Genomic DNA, 21,356 nt, shown 5'->3' with positions numbered 1-21,356 from the left:
TAATTTTGTACATATATATCTGATATAGTGGGCATGAGGCTAAGAACCTCGTCCTGTAAAAAGAATTTTGTTCGGAAACCTAACAACCAGCCTTGGGTCATCATGCGTGGGTCCATATTGGTTGTGGAGATTGGTTGTAGAGGAGGCCAAGGCTCAACCAGGGCTGTAGCGCCAAGTGGTAGGTAGGTAGTTACATCTGATAGAGATTATAAATATTCTGAATAGAAAGTGACATCTGTCATTTCTGCACAGCCCAGAAACGAGCTGCTGCTTACCCTGGAGATGACCCAAGTTCGGCAGGAGACATTAACTCCGTTTACAGCGCAGTTCCCTCCAAACTTGCCACTAATCCTATGAGCCCATTCCTGTCTTTAAAACCATTCCTTCCAGTAAAACCAACAATTGTATCCCCATTCGTTGATCCCAACATCTTCATTGGAAAGAAAGCTGCACTTCTGAACAACCTCTTTGGTTCTGGGATTGCTCCTGCTCCTGCAGGTATGCCATTTTTCTTTCCTCCTTGGATATCAGGAGGGGTCATATCACCTCCTGGTTTCTTTGCTGAGAAGAAAACACTTTTGGGTACAGCAGTGGATAGTGATGCATCATCCTCTTCTCTAGATTCCAAGAGAGCACTCACAGAGCCTGAACCAGAACACGAAGCAACTGTCTCAGCTCAGCCCCGTCTTGTAATTGGACCACCCTCAATTTGGGGGCCTCCTGCTGCTGTAACTCCTACTGTGAAGCCAACAATTGTACCCCCTGGGTACTGGAGTCCATTTGCAGATGGTTCATCAGCAGCTGGACCAGTGCCTCCAGTTGTAGACCCATCTGTTTTCTTGGATAAGAAGACAAAGTTCCTCAGTGAACTGTTTAACAGCCTTAGTGCAACCCCAAGTACATCTGAAGTGTCAGCAAGAGCTATAGCTACTGATGAGTCTACAACAGATCCCTTGCAAGCTGTTCCCCCAAATTTCTGGCTCCAGTTCATCCCTGCTTTTGCTACACCTCCACCAGCCCCCACTGTGAAACCTACTATTGTTCCGCCTGGGTTCTGGGTACCTTCAGTTGTTACCAAACCAGCTGGTTTCTTTGGTCCTTCAGTTCCTGTTGTGGATCCAGCACAATTTATTGACAAGAAAACAGCTTTCCTCAAAACCCTTTTCAGCACCCTCAATATCACAGTTACACCTGCCCCAGTAACAACTCCAGAACCTACCCTTGACCCTGTCATAGAGTATGAACAGAAGGTAGCTGAATTCCTGGACAAACTCTTTACTGCGATCATCAATAATGATAGTGCTGGTGCTACAGCAAAGCGGGATTTGGCAGGTGCTGATGAAACGGCAGCCAAAGGAGAGAAAAACTTTCTAGGAAAAGAAAATGAAGTCTATGACAGTACTAGAAATGCAAAGAGTAAAACTGATGCTCAAGCAACAGATGAAACTGGCGATTTTACACGAAGGAGTGTTGACACAGCCAATGACACTTCATCCGTTGGTGCTCAACAACTTCCAGTAGATGCACTTCTCAGTGCCAAGGATAAAGTTGTAGACACCATCATAGCAGAGATGGGTGGAATCAAGAACAATATTCTGGCTACTTTGGCTGAACTAATAACAAAACAGAAGGAAGCAGCTGCAACACCTCCACCAACCCCTGCGCCAAAGAAGAAGCCTGGTCCATCATTTGGTCCTGGTGGGCCATTTGGTTTTGGAGGGCCATTTTCACCATGGGCTAAAGTTGCTCTTACAACTACTACACCAAAACCAACCCCAGATCCTGAACCATTCCAAAAGAAAGTTGAATTTCTCAGCCAAGTGTTCGACACGCTTACAAAGTTGGAGAAAGACGTTACAGAGGCACTGAGTCAGGCTGTTAGTGAAGCAGCAGCTGCAGCTACAACCACAACTACTTCTATTCCAACTACACCAGAAACTAAACCCATAGTGCCCACTTCACAGGTCACGAATGGCACAAAACTCATAGACCTTATCAGAAGTAAACTTATTGAACTTGCCAACTCCTCCGCACACAGCCAGACTTCTGAACAAGGCTCTCTGATGCAACAAGTTCCAAAATATGCTCGGGCTATCAAACCGACGCTGACTGAACCTGTACCCACCATAGTAGATCCATCTTTCTGGATACCTGATACTGCTGCTGGTGCTGTGGTTGGTCCTGACTACTACATAGGGAAGACACAGTCATTCCTGAGCAAGCTGTTTGCAAGCAAGGCAGCAAAGACTGGAGATGATGATCAGGCATCCACAGACAACAAGGCAAGAAGCATCAAGATGGCAGTACACCAGGGGTACCAGAGTCTCCCCCCGGGTTCAGAGGAACTCCTCCAGGCTGGAGGTGGTACCACACCCCAGAAACACGAAGGAGGGGGCCTCAAGCTACAGGTAAGAGTCTGACAGTTTGTTGCAGATAATGTATCTCGGTGTTATTAAAGTTCAGATGGCAGGCGATTTCTATTTTCATGACACGGAAAATTTGAAATATGGTCTAGATTATAACACTGTGTAGCCTTGTAGACAGTTACGAACATTTCAGAGGAACCTGCTTCCTCCATGTTCACTTCTACCCTGAAAGTGGAGGCAGCAGGTTCTTCGAAGGACTGTTGCACACTGATAGTATCATAATTCATACTCTTATTCTAATGTTAGAATGATTAAAACGAGAAAGATGAGACATGGCTAGGCTCTAAAGTATACATAAGAACACGAGACATTAACACAAAATATTGGCTGACAAATCCCAAGGGAAAAGAATTCATTTATATATGTTTTTAAGATAAATAAATGGGGGATGAGAAGAGTTGGATGTACATCATGCATGGAGATATATATACAAAATTTGGGGTTATAAAATCTCACAGAAAGAGACCAGCTGGAGCATCTAAGAATACATCTACTTAACATATCTGTCTGTTGCATAGAAAACTGAAGTTGCCGTTACAAGTGTTTTAGTTTATTAAGTCACATGTTACTCTTATTAACTTGAATAAATGTGCCAGATGCTGATTAAGGATCCAAACTTAATTTATGTTTCTTCCAGATTAAAGTGCCTGCATAGACAGTCCCAGGCACCAGACAGCTACAAACATGACATGTCAGTGTTAATTAGTGATTTAACTTAAGTGGGGAACATGTATTTTCTTAGTAGAAAGAAAAACATACATGTAAAAATAAATATATACAATTTCAGAAATTAAATGTTAGTGTGTTTTCTCCTAAAACTCATATTTAATATAACAGTAAAGGAATCTTTTATATTGAAGAAGGCAAAAGTCTCCCTTTTGAAAGGAATTACATATATATATTGAAAATAAATTAAATTTGTAGTCTCTGCTCCAATTTGATTTTACTGGACAAATGTGTTTAATTTAGGGCACCAACAATCCAGTTATATTGCATTTATCTGTGTAAGTTATTTCATTCACACCTGTTGCACATGTGATTTACATTTTCTATATAAATGATATGACTTACAACAGATAAATTACATAATTGCTCAACAATTTCTGTAGCTTGGTGGTTGTGGATGGTTCATTGGTCTTCCTGTAAAGCACATAAACCCCAGTTATACAATTGTCCTTTTGCAATAAGTAAAAATGCACAGGATGGTGTATATTACAATATGCAGGGTGGCAAAAGGTATATTAAAAAACACTATCGGAATTAGGGAGAATTAAAGGAATATGCTCTAATCCTATACAGTAGAACCTCGCCCTTGTTTAACCTTTCTTTTTTCTTTCTTCTTAAAACAGTTGAATGTGTAAATTAAAATGGTTCTCACCAGTGGTGATGTTGAGCTGGCTTGGCAGAACCAATATACAAATATTCAAAACAGGTTAACAAAATTCCTTTAAAGCATTCCTTCCCCAGTCAGATGCTACATATTGTTTTCCACATAGTGAAATTATAAGACTCTCTCTCATTTTGAAATGCAAACAATTGAAAAACTCACAAATGAACATTCAAATTGGTAGTAAAATCTCTGGCAAAGAATGTCCCACTCTCTGCCCATTCTAGCACAGTGAAATGTAGTTAAATCTTGTTTAAAATCTAAATATTTGGAAATAACTAGACTGGTATCACCATACGATTGTTTCCTAAAAGGAATTCACAAATGGTTAAAATTACACTAAAACTGAACGTGCACTCTCTACATACAAACTTTCACTATATAGAGGGCTCATAATTTTATAAAATACATCAGTGGCTAAAGATAAATTATTCTTATTAAAGTTGGGAGTAACTTAAACAATACTTTCCCAGTGGGACACAGTAAATGGGATTGTATAGGAGAATGAAAATTTTGATCTATTTTATAGATAATTTAAACACACTGTTATCTGCACATGTTACACAATATAAAATGAGAGAGAGCATAGTCATTTTGAACTGGATTGAGAATAGATTGTTTTGATATATTTTAAGATCACATCTGGCATTAGCTTGGACAAAGTGATGGGTATTACCAAAAGACACTTTGGAATAATTGAAATTGTAATTTTTTGGAGGAATATACTATCTTCAGAACTCAGATTGGTGTCACTCACAAGACTACAAATTGTCACAATCCAGAAAATCACAATCTAGAAGCTCACCACTGTGAAAACATGAAAACTTTTTGGAATAACTGGACCATGTTAGGCGTGATTATATATTGTTGACAAATTCTAATCCTTTAGGCATTTGGGCAAAAGGATTTCAAGAATGATATATTTAATGATGTGACTTATTTGTGTGTTACTGTTGTAGCAATTATGAATGCCATATAAAAAATGAAACGAAACTGGTCAACTTAAATTGAACTCAGTGCCTCATCACTAAAAAAAAACTTTCTCTATGATTTGGTACAGTTTTCCTAAGAATCTTCTCCAAGATTCTCTGAGACAGTACCTTAAAACAGGAATTAACTACTGCCTCTCTAAAGTGCATGACCTATTTGGACCTAGTTGCAAATGTGAAACTGCAGAAAAAACACAGTGACATGTTGACATAAAACATTTTTGAGGGCCCTAAATATTTGTTGCATTAAGATTACTGTCTTCTGGGGTGTGAGGCAGTGTAATCTGATAGATCCTTACTACTGTTCTGAGGGAACGCATTGTCTCCATTTTCTACCCTGAAGATGGAGGCAGCACGATCATTCAGAACATTGGGAAACAGTAATCTTCAAAGTCACAATTGTGAAAACCTCAAAGCTCATATCTATTGTATTTTTGCAGGCAGACATCCCCAACATCAAAACAAGTAGTAATGAGTGGCAATCAGACAGCCGCCACCACCACAACCACCATAACAGAGACTAAGGGAAGATGAATTTTTGTTAACATGGGAATAAGTAAGAGATAGCAGTATCAATGTCTGCAGCAATAGAAAAAAAATGATGTTTCAGAATGTCTACCATTAAGTTTGAAATGTCAAGAACAGTCAGTTTTAAGTTCTCACATTTTGTACCAGACACTACTGTTTTTGAACACAATGTCCATAGAATACAAATGTGCTAACCAACAAAAGGTCCTCGATGGAAGTCCGGGAAACTGGCACAGAGGAGCTGTAATGAGCATTATGGTTTCATTTACCCCTATGACTGCTAACCTGTGCTTATGAATAATTACTATATGCAATATCTAGTTCACTTTTGGTGTTATGTAATCACTTACTGAAATTTAAGATAATGATAATTATTTTAAAAAATGTGTTATAAATAAAAGTCACAATTTTCTAGAGTATGTCTAATACAACCTACTGTCATCTGTAAGCTCTGAAAGATTTGAGGAGATTCCACCAGGCTGCAGTGAAATTTTCAAGTTCTGTTCATGTCAAAAACTTGCTCATGGTCCAATATTATTTTCAAAATAAGCATACAATTTATGTATTATTTCCTTGCTACTTAGACAGTTCCTAGTCTTGTAGGTTTTATCTCTGTAGTTGTTACTGAAGTGGTACAGTTTCTGAGGAGGGAAAAATTGAAAGATTAGTTACGGAAGCAAAGTAGAGAGCTGGGATAGCTCATTTGGCATAGCAACATGCTATGGGCTGAATGGCCGGGGTTCAATTCCAAGCAGAGGCAAGAAATTTTTCTGTACACCACAGCATCCAGACCAGCCATGAGGCCCACCCAACCTTGACCACTCATTTCCACCAGGTGCTGAGATAAAAAATAATGGAGTTATACCTCCGCTCCTACACACATTGTCATGGTGTGGCATTTCATTAATTACACACAGGGACAACTTTGCCTTTTCAGAAGTGAAGTACATCCCGTTCTACAATTTGTTCTTGAAAAGTAACACAGGTATGGTAAAGGTAAAATTCTCCCTGTGCTTAAGTGATTAAACACCACACCATGAAGATGTATGGGGGAGCAGAGGTATTGCTCCACCATTCTAGATCTTGAAACTAGATGGAGGTGAGTGTCCAGCTTCAAGCCCATCCACTTAACACCAGGTAAACAGCCCTTTGTACCTGTTGGATAGAAAGTTGGGTGGGCCCCATGGCCAGTCTGGATGCTGTGGAGTAGAGGAAAATCTCTTGTCCCTGTTGGGAATCGAACCCTGGTCATCAAAAGTGTAGTCCACCGCTGTACCCACTGAGCTATCCCAGCACCAAAGGAGATAAATTAGCTATCTTAAAATCTAAAAACAATTTTGAACTAGCTACTTTTGTTTCCGTAGAAATTCTTAATATGTTCCAGCATACTTCCCATAAAACTGAACTTTCTTTGTACTTAATGCTGTAAATCTCTTAAGAAAGTTATATGAGCTTCCAAGAGAATTTTATCATAGTACACTTTCACTTTTGGTCAAATCCCTGTCACAGAGACTTCTGCAATCAGTATAATCATTATTCTGCAAGACTGCAGTTTGCAGAAATGCCTTCCAACCGTAAATGTCTGGTACAATGAGGCAACAAACCATGCCTCTTGACATGATAATAATGACAGCAGGTTCTAATGATTCCTAAAGCAAAATATGTATTAGTATTCAAATTTACATAACTTAATTCACAGCTAATATGATAATGTGTAAGTTTTAATTAGGTAAGTAATCTTTCTTCCCTTAATGTTGCCTGCAGAAGCATTATATAATTTAGAATTAGATAAGTATTGGTTAATAAACTGATGTTAAAGAGCACTGATTCACCATTCTTGTTATTTTAATTCGATCTGTTTTAGTCTACCTACTGCCTCCTAGCTCATAACTAGCAATGGACTCCTGAAATTTAATGCTTAAATTCATCTCTGGCTAAACAGTTATGTTAAAAATAGTACTATGATGTGTTAAAATTGTCTGGACATTTTCTTACCATTGTTTGTGCAGAAATCTAATACTTTACACTACTGAAATATGTTCAAGGGCACAAGTTAGCATAGTAGTTTCAGGTACTATGTTACAAGCAAAATGGTTATGGTTTCAATTCCCAGTGAGGTCATTGGACTTTTCAATTGACTTTTCAATCCTTCCAGCCACACTATGGTCCTAGGGTTAACTCACCCTCTACCAGAAATGAGTACCAGGAATCTTCCTGGGGGTAAAGTGTGGCTGGCGAGTAAAGCTGACAACTTCATCGCCATCTATGAGTCTAGAAAATGTAGCAGCCTTGACGTCTCACAACCTTATGGGACTCCAAAGCCTGTTACAGGGATAGCTTTTCCTTCTACTGCAATATGTTTACTGGGTTGATCACAATCCGTCTTGATATATGAGCCCAAGGAAGTACGTGAGGACTACATGGCCTTCGGAATAGATGATAGCTTGTGTTTTAATACCTAATATTTGGATTAAATCCTTGTGCAAATGCCTTATTAAAATACATCAAGCTTAGCACAAGTTCCACCAAGAAAGTAAAATAACTGTGCCATGGATGTAACTCTGCTGTCAAATATACCGTCCTGTAACATCAAATATTTGTTTCAAGAAATCCCATGTAAAAAGAAATCAAAATGCTACCATCATCTATACAAAATGACTTCTAAGATAAAAACATAATAGTATTATACATTGCTAAGTCTGACATAGGATTTGAAAATTCTGTAATAGTTTAAATAAAGATAATAAAACCGAACCTCATGATGTCAGCTCAACCACAGTTTTGAATTGCTGTGGCCTTTCCTCGTCCCTAAAATAATTTAAATATCAGGATATTTTTGCAGTGTAGTGAAGTGTGACTATATGTCAAATAGAGGGCTGATGTGGTTTTTAGGTCCTGATGGCAGGAAATATTATTGTCTTCTAGGATGTGATGTCATGTAGTTTGAAAGATAGATACTATTGTTCACTGAAGGTGGAGGCAAAAGATGACATTAATACCTGTGATTATCAAACTAAATTTTGTTCAGGTTTAGATGTTCATGGTTTGAATACAAGAAATCGAAAGCAATTATATTTGCCAAACTAAAATCTTTCTGCTTTTCAAAAAGGTACTATGTTTACTGCTATTAAACTATTCAACAGATTGCCCATAACCATTCAAAGCCTTAAAGAGGATAGAATTAGTTTTAAAAATAGGCTGTTTTTATATCTTATGAATAATTCCTTTTATACAGTTTCTGAATATGTGAGGCATAACATGAACAATTAATTTTAATTATTCCAATAGCTGTGTGTTTGTTTAAATTTTTTGTATTTGTTTTTTTTTATATGAGGACCTTCATGTCCATTCGTTTTGGACTTGTGAAATGAAATGTATGTATGTATGTATGTATGTGTATAAAACAATACTGCATCACATCCCTCATGACCATAATCTTAAATGTTCAATGTCTACCAAACATAAATAACCTATGAACCTGCCAAACTGCTCAAGACTATTTAAAAAATGTAATCATTTCTTTTATACAGTGATGTACTAGTAAGATATTAATACATAATACTGACCATAACAAGGCAATTTTTCTGTCATCAAACAGCAGCATATGGTTCCAGCGTCTTTTCTTCACAAAGAAAAATAATAAATGAATAAATAAAAAATTGAAAATGCTTGGGGAATAATGGAGGTTTCACAGATGATATTCAATAATATCTCTGTATTTTAAGAGTTTTTTTCTGACAACAGGTGCAGATCAAACTTAAGTGTGTCTAGGGCAACACATAAGAGAAAGCATTAATTTGTTATGAACCCTGAATGGACCAACATGGAAGTGAATCAGGATTATGGACAGGAGGACTTCTTTCTCTACCATATTTCAAGCACAAATGTGGAAAGATACCACAACAGAATCAATCTGTCAGCAGTTTTCGGCATAAAATATATTACCTCTAAACAGATTGTCAGGGTCTCCACTGTAGGTGAAATCCTGCATCAAGTGCGTTGTTTTGAAATTGAAAAGCAACGCTTTGAAAGCGGGAAATTATCCACAGTGTACTTGGCTACATCAACGCAAACAGCAGTTAAGATAATCCTTTTGGAGCAGTGAGCCTCACTCAGTATACTGGAGTTAGGGCTCTGCTTGTGATCTGCTTATTGCTAGTGTCTTGTTTGGCTTTATCATGAACCCTGAAGATGGATATGATACATTACTACAAACCATCAGAGGACTTCTGCTGAACTACAGTTACAAATCAGAAGATAAGACTACTCAGTCAATGGTTTTATATTAATTTTAATTTTATACAATGGCACCTCCTCATCTTAAAATATGTTTCATCATGACACCCTCTTCTTAATTTTGTGTGTGTACAAAGAACAGCTTTTTCAGTTTTTCATTTTCAAAATCAATACCTTCACGGGTATTATTAATTAATTTTTATTATGATTTTATACCTGCATGAAATTAAACAACTTGTCTCTGACATTTTGAGAAATGTGATCAATTAAATTTACTACATAATTTTCCACAATATCTTGCACCCTCCTAACCAACTAACTGCATGTCCATCCCAAGGGGGATGCCTCCCACAATTTGAAAACCACTGCCATAGAGGCAATCAGTCAAAAACAGGTCATCTGGTTTGACAGGAGAGAATAACTTGTTAGATCTAATTAATCCCTAAGCTATGGGTGACAAAACTATGAACCTAAAAACAAAAGTTACATGCTTGCTAAGGTCTGGAGTCACAAAGTGAGATAAACCTCACAAATCAGTCATATACCTCACATTTGAGAGAGTTCAACACAAATTTCCAAGTTCCAGTCCCAAATGTGTTTAATACCCTAACATAAAAGTATTAAGATTTCATAAAAAACATTTAATTCCTTGATCATCTAAATGATTATCAACCTCTCAAGGACTTTTCTCCAAAGAATTAATTAGTTTTCAGCATCATGAATTATTTTATACATAAAAGGGAATACCAGACATAATACAGACCCCTTCAGCCATCCTGTCCCGCTAACCTATCTCTGAATTAATTTGTCTTCTTCTAGCATCTTTCCTCTTAGAGATGGAGTCGATGGAGCAGCTGTAAAATTGAAAGCCACTTGTATGAAGAGAAACATGCCAAGGTCTCAGGAAACAAAGAGATCTAATTCTGTGGTTTAAATAATTATTTACGGCCTAACATGTCACTAAACTAGAATATTACTTGGTTACTGAACCCAACCCAAACCATACAAATCTACCTGATATTATGACTGCCTAATGCATATTCAAGAACATTCCATAAAACTTAAGATGATAAACTTGCAATATTCAGCTACCTAACTTTATGGAGTTATGTCTTTGGGAAGTCACCAGTTCAGTTACTTAAGAATTTCCCCACATCTTATGAAACCCAAAGGCTCATTACCATGTTCACAAGACACTGTCCCTGGTTCCTATCCTCAGTCAGATAAATCCAATCTATACCATTCCCTCCTGTTTCTCTAAGATCCATTTAAATATTATCCTCCAACATGTCTTGGACTTCCTAGTGGTCTTTTCTTCTGGCTTTCCCACCAATACCCCACATATAAAATCATCTTCTATCCCATGTGAGACAAAAGCCCTGCCCATCTCACCCCTCTGGACTTGATGATACTAATTATACTTGGTGTAGAGTACAAGTTATGAAGATCTTAATTACACAGCTTTCTCAATCCTCTGTTTATTTCTTCCCTCTTCAGCTACAAACCTATTCATTATGCTGGCACTATTCAGCTAGGATCCTGATACTCTCTGAGGAATGGGAGAGGTTGGAAGAATTATACTAAAACTAAGCACATGATATGTAATAAAATTACTTGAGGTTTTTGCTTGCAAATAATTTTTATTTGTCATATTACAGAACTTACAGAAGTAATCTACACTAGATAATATTCAAAGAGGAAAGGCATGATGTAAACATTTTAAGACAGTAACATCATTTACTTGCAGACTTACTCCTCTGTTTATTTCTTCCCTCTTCAGCCACAAACCTATTCATTATGCTGGCACTATTCAGCTAGGATCCTGATACTCTCTGAGGAATGGGAGAGGTTGTAAGAATTATACTAAAACTAAGCACATGATATGTAATAAAATTACTTGAGGTTTTTGCTTGCAAATAATTTTTATTTGTCATATTACAGAACTTACAGAAGTAATCTACACTAGATAATATTCAAAGAGGAAAGGCATGATGTAAACATTTTAAGACAGTAACATCATTTACTTGCAGACTTACTCCTCTGTTTATTTCTTCCCTCTTCAGCCACAAACCTATTCATTATGCTGGCACTATTCAGCTAGGATCCTGATACTCTCTGAGGAATGGGAGAGGTTGTAAGAATTATACTAAAACTAAGCACATGATATGTAATAAAATTACTTGAGGTTTTTGCTTGCAAATAATTTTTATTTGTCATATTACAGAACTTACAGAAGTAATCTACACTAGATAATATTCAAAGAGGAAAGGCATGATGTAAACATTTTAAGACAGTAACATCATTTACTTGCAGACTTACTCCTCTGTTTATTTCTTCCCTCTTCAGCCACAAACCTATTCATTATGCTGGCACTATTCAGCTAGGATCCTGATACTCTCTGAGGAATGGGAGAGGTTGTAAGAATTATACTAAAACTAAGCACATGATATGTAATAAAATTACTTGAGGTTTTTGCTTGCAAATAATTTTTATTTGTCATATTACAGAACTTACAGAAGTAATCTACACTAGATAATATTCAAAGAGGAAAGGCATGATGTAAACATTTTAAGACAGTAACATCATTTACTTGCAGACTTACTCCTCTGTTTATTTCTTCCCTCTTCAGCCACAAACCTATTCATTATGCTGGCACTATTCAGCTAGGATCCTGATACTCTCTGAGGAATGGGAGAGGTTGGAAGAATTATACTAAAACTAAGCACATGATATGTAATAAAATTACTTGAGGTTTCTGCTTGTGAATAATTTTTATTTGTCATATTACAGAACTTATAGAAGTAGTCTACACTAGATGATACTATATACTAGATGATAGAGGACAGGCATGATGTAAACATTTTAAGAATATAACATCACTTACTTGCAGACATGTGGGAAGGGATGGAAATGGCTTTTCAGAGTTAGGTAGCTCGGTTAGTCGCTGGCTTCCCACCGCGGCAGCCTGGGTTCGATCCTGGGTCAGGTCAAGTGGGACTTGTGGTGGACAAAGTGGCACTGGGGCAGGTTTTCTCCGAGTATTTCAGTTTCCCCTGCCAATCTTCATTCCACCAACTGCTCCACAATCACCCTCACCTATCAGCTGGGGCTGGTACAATAGGCCAGAAGTGGCCGCAGTACATGGGACTAAGTCCCACCCCACTAATAATAATAATAGGTAGAAGCTCCATAGCACAACTTGGCAGACCCTCTGCGGGGAATGTCATATAGACTCATATTGAAAGAAAATTATTACAATGTAAGCTCAAGGATTTGTTCCTACATTTACCCTTGCTGGAATTATGTTTATGATATTTTCAGGCATTGGAAACAGATCGTTACAATGAAGTGCTCAGGAACTAAGTAGGAAGTGTCTAACCATATCTGCCAGCATTTCCAGCCCTACATATGGACACAGTAACTACCACAATGTGAACATATTTAAAAGTTACTTGTTCAAAAACGTTCCCACCTCGCGACACAAGGTACGTGGGTTCAAACCCAGCGGAGGTCGTGGAATTTTTAAGGGCGGAAAAATTCAGGGAACAAGTCCTCCGGGAGGGACTTCAAGCCATGGGTCCCGTGTCGTAACTTTACGGCACGTAAAAGAACCTCATGTCCCAAGGGGACCTCTGAGCCAAATTCAGGACATTTCCTGCCCACCAGTAGTCTCTAACGTCTCTGGTAGATGGGGGAAGCATCAAGATACTGCTGAGCCAGTAGAGGCCGAACTCACTGGCTGAGTCGGGACTGATGGCACGCACCAATACCGGTAGGGTATAGAGACTGGTAGAATATCACAGGGGGACGCACAATGGACCAATATCTGGTCTAAGTGCATGGGGAAACCCACCCTCTCCAATAACAACAACAATAACAACAACAACAACAACTTGTTCAAAAGAGTTAGTTCCGAGGCATGGCTCCTTTACAGTTCTGACAGTCTCATAACAGTCACAGTAACAATTTCTGTTCAAAGCCTGCATGAGAATCACATGATTCTTTCTAACTTACAATAAATAAATTAAAAATTAATACCTAAAATGGACTAGTATTGAAATTAATCTCTTGGAACAAAAACATTTATCTTCTTTACAATCTTAAAGAGAAAATCATATATGACATTCTCACAGGACTGATTATCAAGTGTTCTATCTTCTGGGGTATAACATTGCGCAAAAGTTGTCCCTGTGTTTAATTAAACACTAAGCCATGAGGAAATATGGGGTAATGGATGTAAAATGGCTGGGGAGTGAAGCTCCAACTAGTGAATACATGAATCAATATACTTGTAATGCTGTACAGTCTGCTGAAAGTCAACTAATATTTCAGAGGAATGTCACCTCCAAGATGTTTGTTGACTTTCAACAGATTTCATGGCATTGTAACCCAAGAGAACTGAACTCTTCACAGATAGTTTCTTTTACTGGCAGGGGGGAGAGGGGAGGAAGGGTTTACTTTTCAACCACAGAACATACATTACATAACCTAATTTGTATCTTTTTTACTTGAAAGCAGTGAAAATCTGCCAGCAATTCAGTCAAGTCTGATTTAATCTCTCAGACGCTGTTAATTACAGTGTAATAAATGAACACCTACAGCATGCAGCCAGGAGCAAGGCCAGCCCCCAGATGTCATGTAAATGAAATGTACCTCAGAAAAAGACAATGTGAGATATTTTGGATCTGTTGTTCTCTTGGCAGTGACTATGAAAAGTAAGGTGGGTTGTTAAAATCTGTTTTCTTGTGAATTTAGAAGGAAGTGTCAGTAAAAACGTGTTAAATATTTTGGATTCATGCCAATAAAGAGCTTTTCATCCAGTCTGTGCATCACCTACTGAGAGGCCCAATGTACCGTGTCAGCGGCCACAGAAACTTGATTTCCACATACTTTTCATAATGATGGGGGGGTGGGGGGTGGAAACGGTAAGAAACGGGAACAAATCAGACTCTGCGTCTGTTTAAAACAGGTTGTGGTACAGTGAAGAGATAGTTTTACAGGTAATGAAAAAATCATTCCTGTAGTATAGGGGTCTTCCCTGCACATATTCAAGCATTATATTGCTTAAATGTAATAATTCATTCAAGAGTCACTGATTCATCAGTTGGTTTAAACACTTCTTTTTCACATTAACATGTGGTCTACTGCAGTGGTGTCACCGGTTTTCCTGTTCCAGTCGCAGCAACAACCTCTCTACCTGAGTTGTGACTCGAATCACAAGCAAATAACTCAACAGAACACAAATAAGTACCACAAACAAACCCAGGCCCTCGAAGATTAATTTTGGAGCAAAGATCTTCCACACCATGAGATGTCGGCAGTGAATAGTTGCAGCAAGCATGCATGTAAACATCTAAAACATAACAGAAAACCAAAATTATTATAGAAATACAAAAATTGTGGCAGTGACTTGTCACAGTTAGTGTGCATGTTGGCCATGTAAATGACAGCTAGAGCACAGTATCTGATGAGATATACTGTGTCGTGTGATAATACATGTTGCCGGTATGCCATTGCAATTGCTACTGCACTGCTGGTATCTGATCCAGGTGTGTGTAAGAAAAGTTGTCCCTATTAAGCACCACACCACCTGATGGAGGTGCGAGTCAAGATAGCTGTCAGAATAGTGGCTAGGCTACGGGCTGGATGACAGAAGGATCAGGGTTACATTCCTGAGAGAGGCAAGAGATTTTTCCCTTCTCCAGTGTTCAGATCAGTTCTGGGGACCACCCAATGTCCTATCCAGTGGACCACAGGGGCCCCTTTCCCTGAGGGTAGAGCAACCAGAGTGTGAAGGTGCCTGATCACTCATCTCAACCCAGTACTGAGGTTATGAGTGCATGGAGCTGCATCTTCGTGGCATGACAACTTTATCTTTACTAGATGGGGGTGAATGATCAGCTTCATCCCCTTGCTGTTTTATCCCAGGGGAAAAAGCCTTTGGTACCCATTATGTAACATACACTAGGTTGGCCCCAGAGCTGGTCTGGACACAGAAGGAAAAACATTTTTGCCTTTGCCACAGATATAAACACAGTAAAGCAACCTACAGACTAGTCAGTATATTGACTGAGCTACCCTGGCTGTTGCCCTGGGAATATGTACATAACAGGAATGCTAATTAAAGCCATATCTGATCGGGACTGGTCAACAACAGATACACCTACCTGTATGTTCTAAAGTTAATTAATGAAAATAATGAATATAATGAACACAAATAATTGTTATGGTGGTAATATACACAATTTATCATTACTAATCATTTTAATTGTCTGCAATAAATATTGGTAATAAGTGAATGAAGCAAGAAATGGAGGACGGTGAAAAATTGGCTCTGCAACGCTTCCAATCATCAGATAGAAGAGGGTGAGTTAAATACATGATATTTTTTATATTCAAATTAGAACAGCAAATTCCTTGCTGACCATGGATTTCGAGTTTCCATACTTTTCCATTTCAGTCCCATCTTGCCAACTGCAGCATTTGATTTTATGTAATTGTGGTTTTAAATCTTTCTACTTATGGAAAAACCTGGTGGCAGAGGAATGACTGTCATTATTGTCGTCATCATCATCATCATCATCGTCGTCATCGTCAATGCTGTAGTAAACATTATGGCAGTAATCATCACATTCTGAACAGTCAATAATTAACTTCTTTAAGGTAAATAATAAACTCCATAATTTCATTGTTTCAATTGGCATATTATTTGAACACAGGTCTGTAAAAATGTTACTAAATCTGATTTGTTTAGCGAACACATGGGCAACTTAATGAGGTTCCGATGAATGTGACCCCCGACCATGGTACCCCACAGGGCATTTGTCTTGCCAACTGTACTAATCCTTGAAGTGTGTGATGAGCTGCTGCATTTTACAATTATGTCACCAGCATAAAAATGGATGAAAGAAACATATGTATGTAAAAAGTATGTAATACATGAACATGCAACAATGTTTTTCTTCACCCAACTCACCCTAATTCCAAAAAACAATATATATCTGGCACACAGGATGAATGCCCCTTCATACAACAAGTCATATTTCTTGTACAGAACAAGTTCCCCTTGTTTTATGTCCTTGCTCTTAACGCCATCCTTAGCAGCAGATGGCAGGATCTTAGGGAACATGACATGTAGGGTGAATGGTGCCACAAGTAACACAGGTAGCATCAAACTCATCACGACGTGCGAGGCAAATGTGTTGATGCAGATCAGGAGAGCAGGCACAATGTGATTTGAAAACTGACCACCAGTCCCCACAAATGCAGCCTCCCACTGGATACCAGGGAATGTCGCAGTATGACCAGTGCCATAAAAGAAACACATGGCCAGAAATCCCCAGCAAACAACCGATGACCAGGGCACACTGAATAGCTGATCTGTAACAAAAAGTACAGAATCCCTACAAGAATATGGTACACTTCAGGCTTCTAAAACACGACACCAAGCAACTTGGCTCAAGTGGTAAAAGTTCTTTCTTACATTCAAGAAGTGAAATTTTTGGACATCCTGCAGGACATCAGCTATATTTGATGAGTCCTGCCCACCGCCCCCCACCCCCACACACCGAAGTATCTCCAGGCAAATACTGGGATTGTATCACACTTTAAGTGCTAACTGCTTCCTTCTCAATCCTTTCTCATTCATTATTCACTGATCATCAAACAATATTAGGCCACATAGTCTTACCTGCCAATGTAATTAAATAAACAACAAATAAATAAATCAGAATACTATACACATAAGTGAGTCAATGTGCAGTTCAAATTTTGGCCATGTTATTAATTACGCTGAATAAGGTTTATCACACTTTTCCTCAGTCTCTCCAGAGAATGTCGGCTATGGATAGACACCAGAATTTCTCTGGACACATATCATTTCCTCTAAAATAACTAAATCCACTACTAAACCATGGCAAGATGATTAGTCAACAATGAACTGTAAGGATGAGGAACAAAGTTGTCATTGCATAAACTGAGGCACTACCTCACCATTTATCCAGAATGACTGATAAGAGCCCTGCAAATAAGGAGTATTAACCATTACACCACAATGTTTGGTAAATCATGCAAAATATTCTGAATGCAGAGTACATTTAACAAAATACAAAGTAAATTAATCTGTCTCTCTTTGAAGTACAATACATTCTTAGCTTTCTCAACAGCAGAATTTCTGATTCTGTAGAGCGTGGTATCCATAATGTTGACTAGGTCTGTAAAATCAAAATTATATCTGCCATAACATAGTAATTAAATATGAAATAAATTATACTAAGATAAACAAGATATGCAAAATTACAAAGCTTGTTTCAAGGAAAAGATGCACATTTAAAAACAGAGCACATGTTTTCATATATTCTGTTTCAATGAAGGAAAGGTCTGCTACATGTCCCTATTTATATCCATAAATTATTCTGTACATCAATATTTAAGCTCACATGTGCCCTCACCTGAATGCAATGCCTTCTCGTATTGTACTGCTGAAAGGATCGTCAAGAGCACTGTGGCAGTAGTACACATAAGTACCACAGATGGAGCCAGGGCATCTCCCAGGAGCAGAGCAACCAACAAACATACAAACACAGCAATGTTTACAAAGACAGAACTGTATGCTGTTGCTAAACCATACACAACAGGGAGTTCCTTCCTTACATTAACATCACCTGCAATGACACCTGATTTGCTTTGTCCTCTCATTAGCTCTTTCACCTGAGTGAAGAGGTGAGGGATAACATTTGTTTGTCCATACACTGGGACTGTTATACTCTCCTTCTTCTTGGGCACCACAAAGATGCTTAACGGTTGAACAAATGTAGTCACAAAGGCAACAAATACAACAGTATAAATAATCCAGGGCAAGAATTGAATCTGCCACGGTAAGAACAGCTTAGATTTTGTGTCCTTCGGTAAACTCTGTAACACCCAGAATCCACCTGTACAGACAACAACAATGGTAGGGCCATAACGAGCTAAAGTCACAGAGAGCGAGAAGCCGACAAGGTTGCCACAGCTTCGCAACCATATACGGGCTACAGTGATAAAAAGTGCGAGGGAAATAAGTGTGAAGAAGCAATGTGTATTACAATATCTCACAGTCAAAAAATTAGCAAATGAATGTCCTTTGCGCAATGCGAGGGCTTCACAACCTATCTGTTCTTCTCGGCACAGCCAGTAATACTGCGACAACCTGATAAGCACACTCAACATGGCAACAAACATATATAACTTGAACTTGAGTGTTGTCAGTATAGATTTATTATACCATGACACTGCTTGTTTCTCAAAAGACTTGACTCTTCCCACAGGCTCTGGCTTTAAGGGTTTGAAATGATGAACAAAGTACCATGCCATTGTGAGGAGGAGGTATGACAGGACTCGGGCTTCCTCCACAATATAGCTATTAGAAAACAGGCCACACAAACTGAGCAGAAGTAAAAGCCTCCCAACGATATCTGACAAATCACTTAACTTGATCTGACTTTGCCAATGACTTGAGATAGCTATCCAACTGCGAATGATGACAACTGCCATCATAATCATGGACAATACTCCAGTTGAAATGTACACTGATATTTCTATGTTATCAACAAGATTTATTACATAACAAATCAATGTCCCTAAGGCAGTGACCATCAGGCCACCAAATACAATGTATAAAAATATCCCACTAAATATTTCCCTAAACTTATCACCAGGGATGCCATCAATTAACAAGAAAATGAAGAAGACTGATACAAACATTAGCAGTAAACCATTACACATTAAAGCAGCATCAAACTGCACCCACACTTCCTCACATATTTCTCTCACTAATGATAAATAACCTTTCATATGCCAAGAAAAATCTACAAAATCCTCTAAACTGACCAAAGATTTTATATTTTCTTTAAGCATCGTGTACTTCATCTGTAGTAGGCTTAGCTTCTCCTGTGAAAACTGGTTTGTATTTTTGGTGTACTGCTTCATATATTCTGTAGTTTGCTGAACATTATGCCATAACATTTTCAAAGCAAATTTCCAGTCAGAAAGAATATCATTTCCTTCACTCAGAGAAGGCAATGCTTCAAGTATTACAGTACCCAGATTTGCAAATGGAATGGGTAACCCCAAAATGGTTGCAAGCGTGGGAACCAGATCCACTTGATTCACTGTGTCAGAATTTTGGAGCATTTCTGTTGAGAGAAGGGGCTTTGGAGAGAACACAAACATGGCTGCTGTAATTTCAGCATCACTGTCCCCACCATGATCTCCTGTAACAAAAAAACAAAAAAAAATGGAAATTATAATTTACAGGTATCATAGTATAAACCACAAGTTATGTTAAATGAAAACCTGTACATGTGTAGTTCAAATTAATACTTCTAGGGTGAGACAAGATGCCATCCACTTGTTTTATGTACATAATTAATTTGCCTAATGTAGCAATTTCAACATTTTTATAAGGTTAATGACAAAGAAATAGGATAGACACAAATGTACAGAGAATACAATAAAATAGAATGTACCTGTGTTTGTCATTCCATGATCACCAATCACAAACAACATAGTATTATCATCAATTGTATCCACCACTGATCTGCAATCACAAGAAAATATAATAAGAATTACTACAGTTGTTCAGAAAGGATGTGTATGTCTGTGGGAAATATCCCCATACCTGATCATATCATTCATCTCATTCAACTTCCTGGCCATCTCAGAGTGATATGGACCATACCTATGTCCACAATGGTCTACACCTAAGAAATGTGCTACCAAAAGACTCCAATCTTTCTTCACTATTTCCAACAGAAGGTGGTTCATTATCCCACTGTCTACAGTATCTAAATCCCATACGTTGAATGATGGGTATGAATATTCTCTGATAAACCTCTTCGGATACAATCCAGACCATGTGTCATCTCCCATGAACACGATATTCTTATTTTGGGTTTTTATCTGATCAAGTAGATTGTCTTCATTTATTTCTGGTGTAGCAAAATTTGACCCGACATCTATAAACGTGGGTAAACTTCCTGTTGTGAGGCCCTTCAGCCTCTGCATTGTGGTAGTAGGTGGATCAGCAATAAATTTAAACAGTCTAGTATGATTTGGTTCTTTTGTTAGCAAATCGTTGATCACTGTTAATTTATTTTGATGTGGAAGGAGTTCCTGATCTTTAAGTTTTCCATCAAAATAGACAAAATCAAACTTCAGTGCATCAATAACAATCAACACAACTTTCATCCTACTTAACCCACATGCCAAGTGTTCCTCACTCGAGTCATTTTGCTCTGTCCACAGCTCTTCTTGTGAGCACTGCCGTTGCTCTCTAATGAAATTTTCATCGTGATTACGTTGTAACGAACTGTGAAAATTATCATTACTATGACTTGTATTATCACATATCATATTGGATGGTTTACATTTAGCTATGTGAGGCAGAACTTCTCGATTAAGCAGAAATCCGCGAGTAAATAACAACACTCCCGATAACAGCAAGTATGAGAACCATAATAATAATAAAAAGTAGTTCCAACGTCTTTCCATGTTGCTTCTAAAACCACCATTTGTAACATTTAGATATCACTCAAACACAAGCCCTTCTCCATGCTTATTTGGGGGCGGGGCATTTTATTCATTCGGTTCATACCATAACTGTGACGACCGTGATCCCCATGATCCCCATTGATCAGGACATGTAACATTGCAGAAGCACGTGTTAAACAAACTGAAGATAATTCGCTCTACTTATATAAAACAATCATGCACCAGTCATTAATTTAATACATAATTTCGTCATGTAGTGCG

General features: G+C 38.1%; 2 protein-coding genes across 5 annotated transcripts in view; one reads left to right on the top strand and one right to left on the bottom strand.

Moving 5' to 3' along the window:
- LOC111873624 (calphotin) overlaps positions 1 to 7,158 on the top strand; it is an 11,690-nt gene extending 4,532 nt beyond the window's left edge. The window contains exons 2-4 of one of the 4 annotated variants that reach the window (XM_023868504.2): positions 253 to 498; positions 622 to 2,408; positions 5,243 to 7,158. In XM_023868504.2, coding sequence (XP_023724272.1) covers positions 253 to 498; positions 622 to 2,408; positions 5,243 to 5,326 — 2,117 coding nt within the window. In that variant the 3' untranslated portion in view covers positions 5,327 to 7,158. Of the gene's footprint in view, positions 1 to 252; positions 2,409 to 3,063; positions 4,497 to 5,242 lie in introns of those variants that run through there. The other 3 variants (XM_023868505.2, XM_023868502.2, XM_023868503.2) reach the window with 3 other exon arrangements.
- A 6,226-nt stretch (positions 7,159 to 13,384) lies between these two features.
- LOC111873597 (GPI ethanolamine phosphate transferase 3) lies at positions 13,385 to 21,192 on the bottom strand. The gene is made up of 5 exons (XM_023868439.2): positions 20,224 to 21,192; positions 20,072 to 20,142; positions 18,017 to 19,816; positions 16,543 to 16,946; positions 13,385 to 14,919 (listed from the first exon to the last, which is right to left on the bottom strand). The coding sequence occupies exons 1-5, from the start codon at positions 21,093 to 21,095 to the stop codon at positions 14,722 to 14,724; spliced, it is 3,345 nt and encodes a 1,114-aa protein (XP_023724207.1). The 5' UTR covers positions 21,096 to 21,192; the 3' UTR covers positions 13,385 to 14,721.
- Between the last annotated feature and the right edge of the window lie 164 nt (positions 21,193 to 21,356).

Source organism: Cryptotermes secundus, unplaced genomic scaffold (assembly GCF_002891405.2).
Source record: "Cryptotermes secundus unplaced genomic scaffold, Csec_1.0 scaffold644, whole genome shotgun sequence".
In the NCBI taxonomy this organism is placed as follows: domain Eukaryota; kingdom Metazoa; phylum Arthropoda; class Insecta; order Blattodea; family Kalotermitidae; genus Cryptotermes; species Cryptotermes secundus.
This window is presented reverse-complemented; position numbering and strand designations above follow the sequence as displayed.

Coding starts and splice junctions, on each gene's coding strand:
- LOC111873597 (XM_023868439.2), bottom strand. CDS start 21,095: ATGGAAAGACGTTGGAACTACTTTTTATTATTATTATGGTTCTCATAC. Junction 19,817..20,071: donor TCATGGAATGACAAACACAG/GTACATTCTATT, acceptor TTTTTGTTACAG/GAGATCATGGTGGGGACAGT. Junction 16,947..18,016: donor CGAGAAGGCATTGCATTCAG/GTGAGGGCACAT, acceptor TTTTTGTTACAG/ATCAGCTATTCAGTGTGCCC.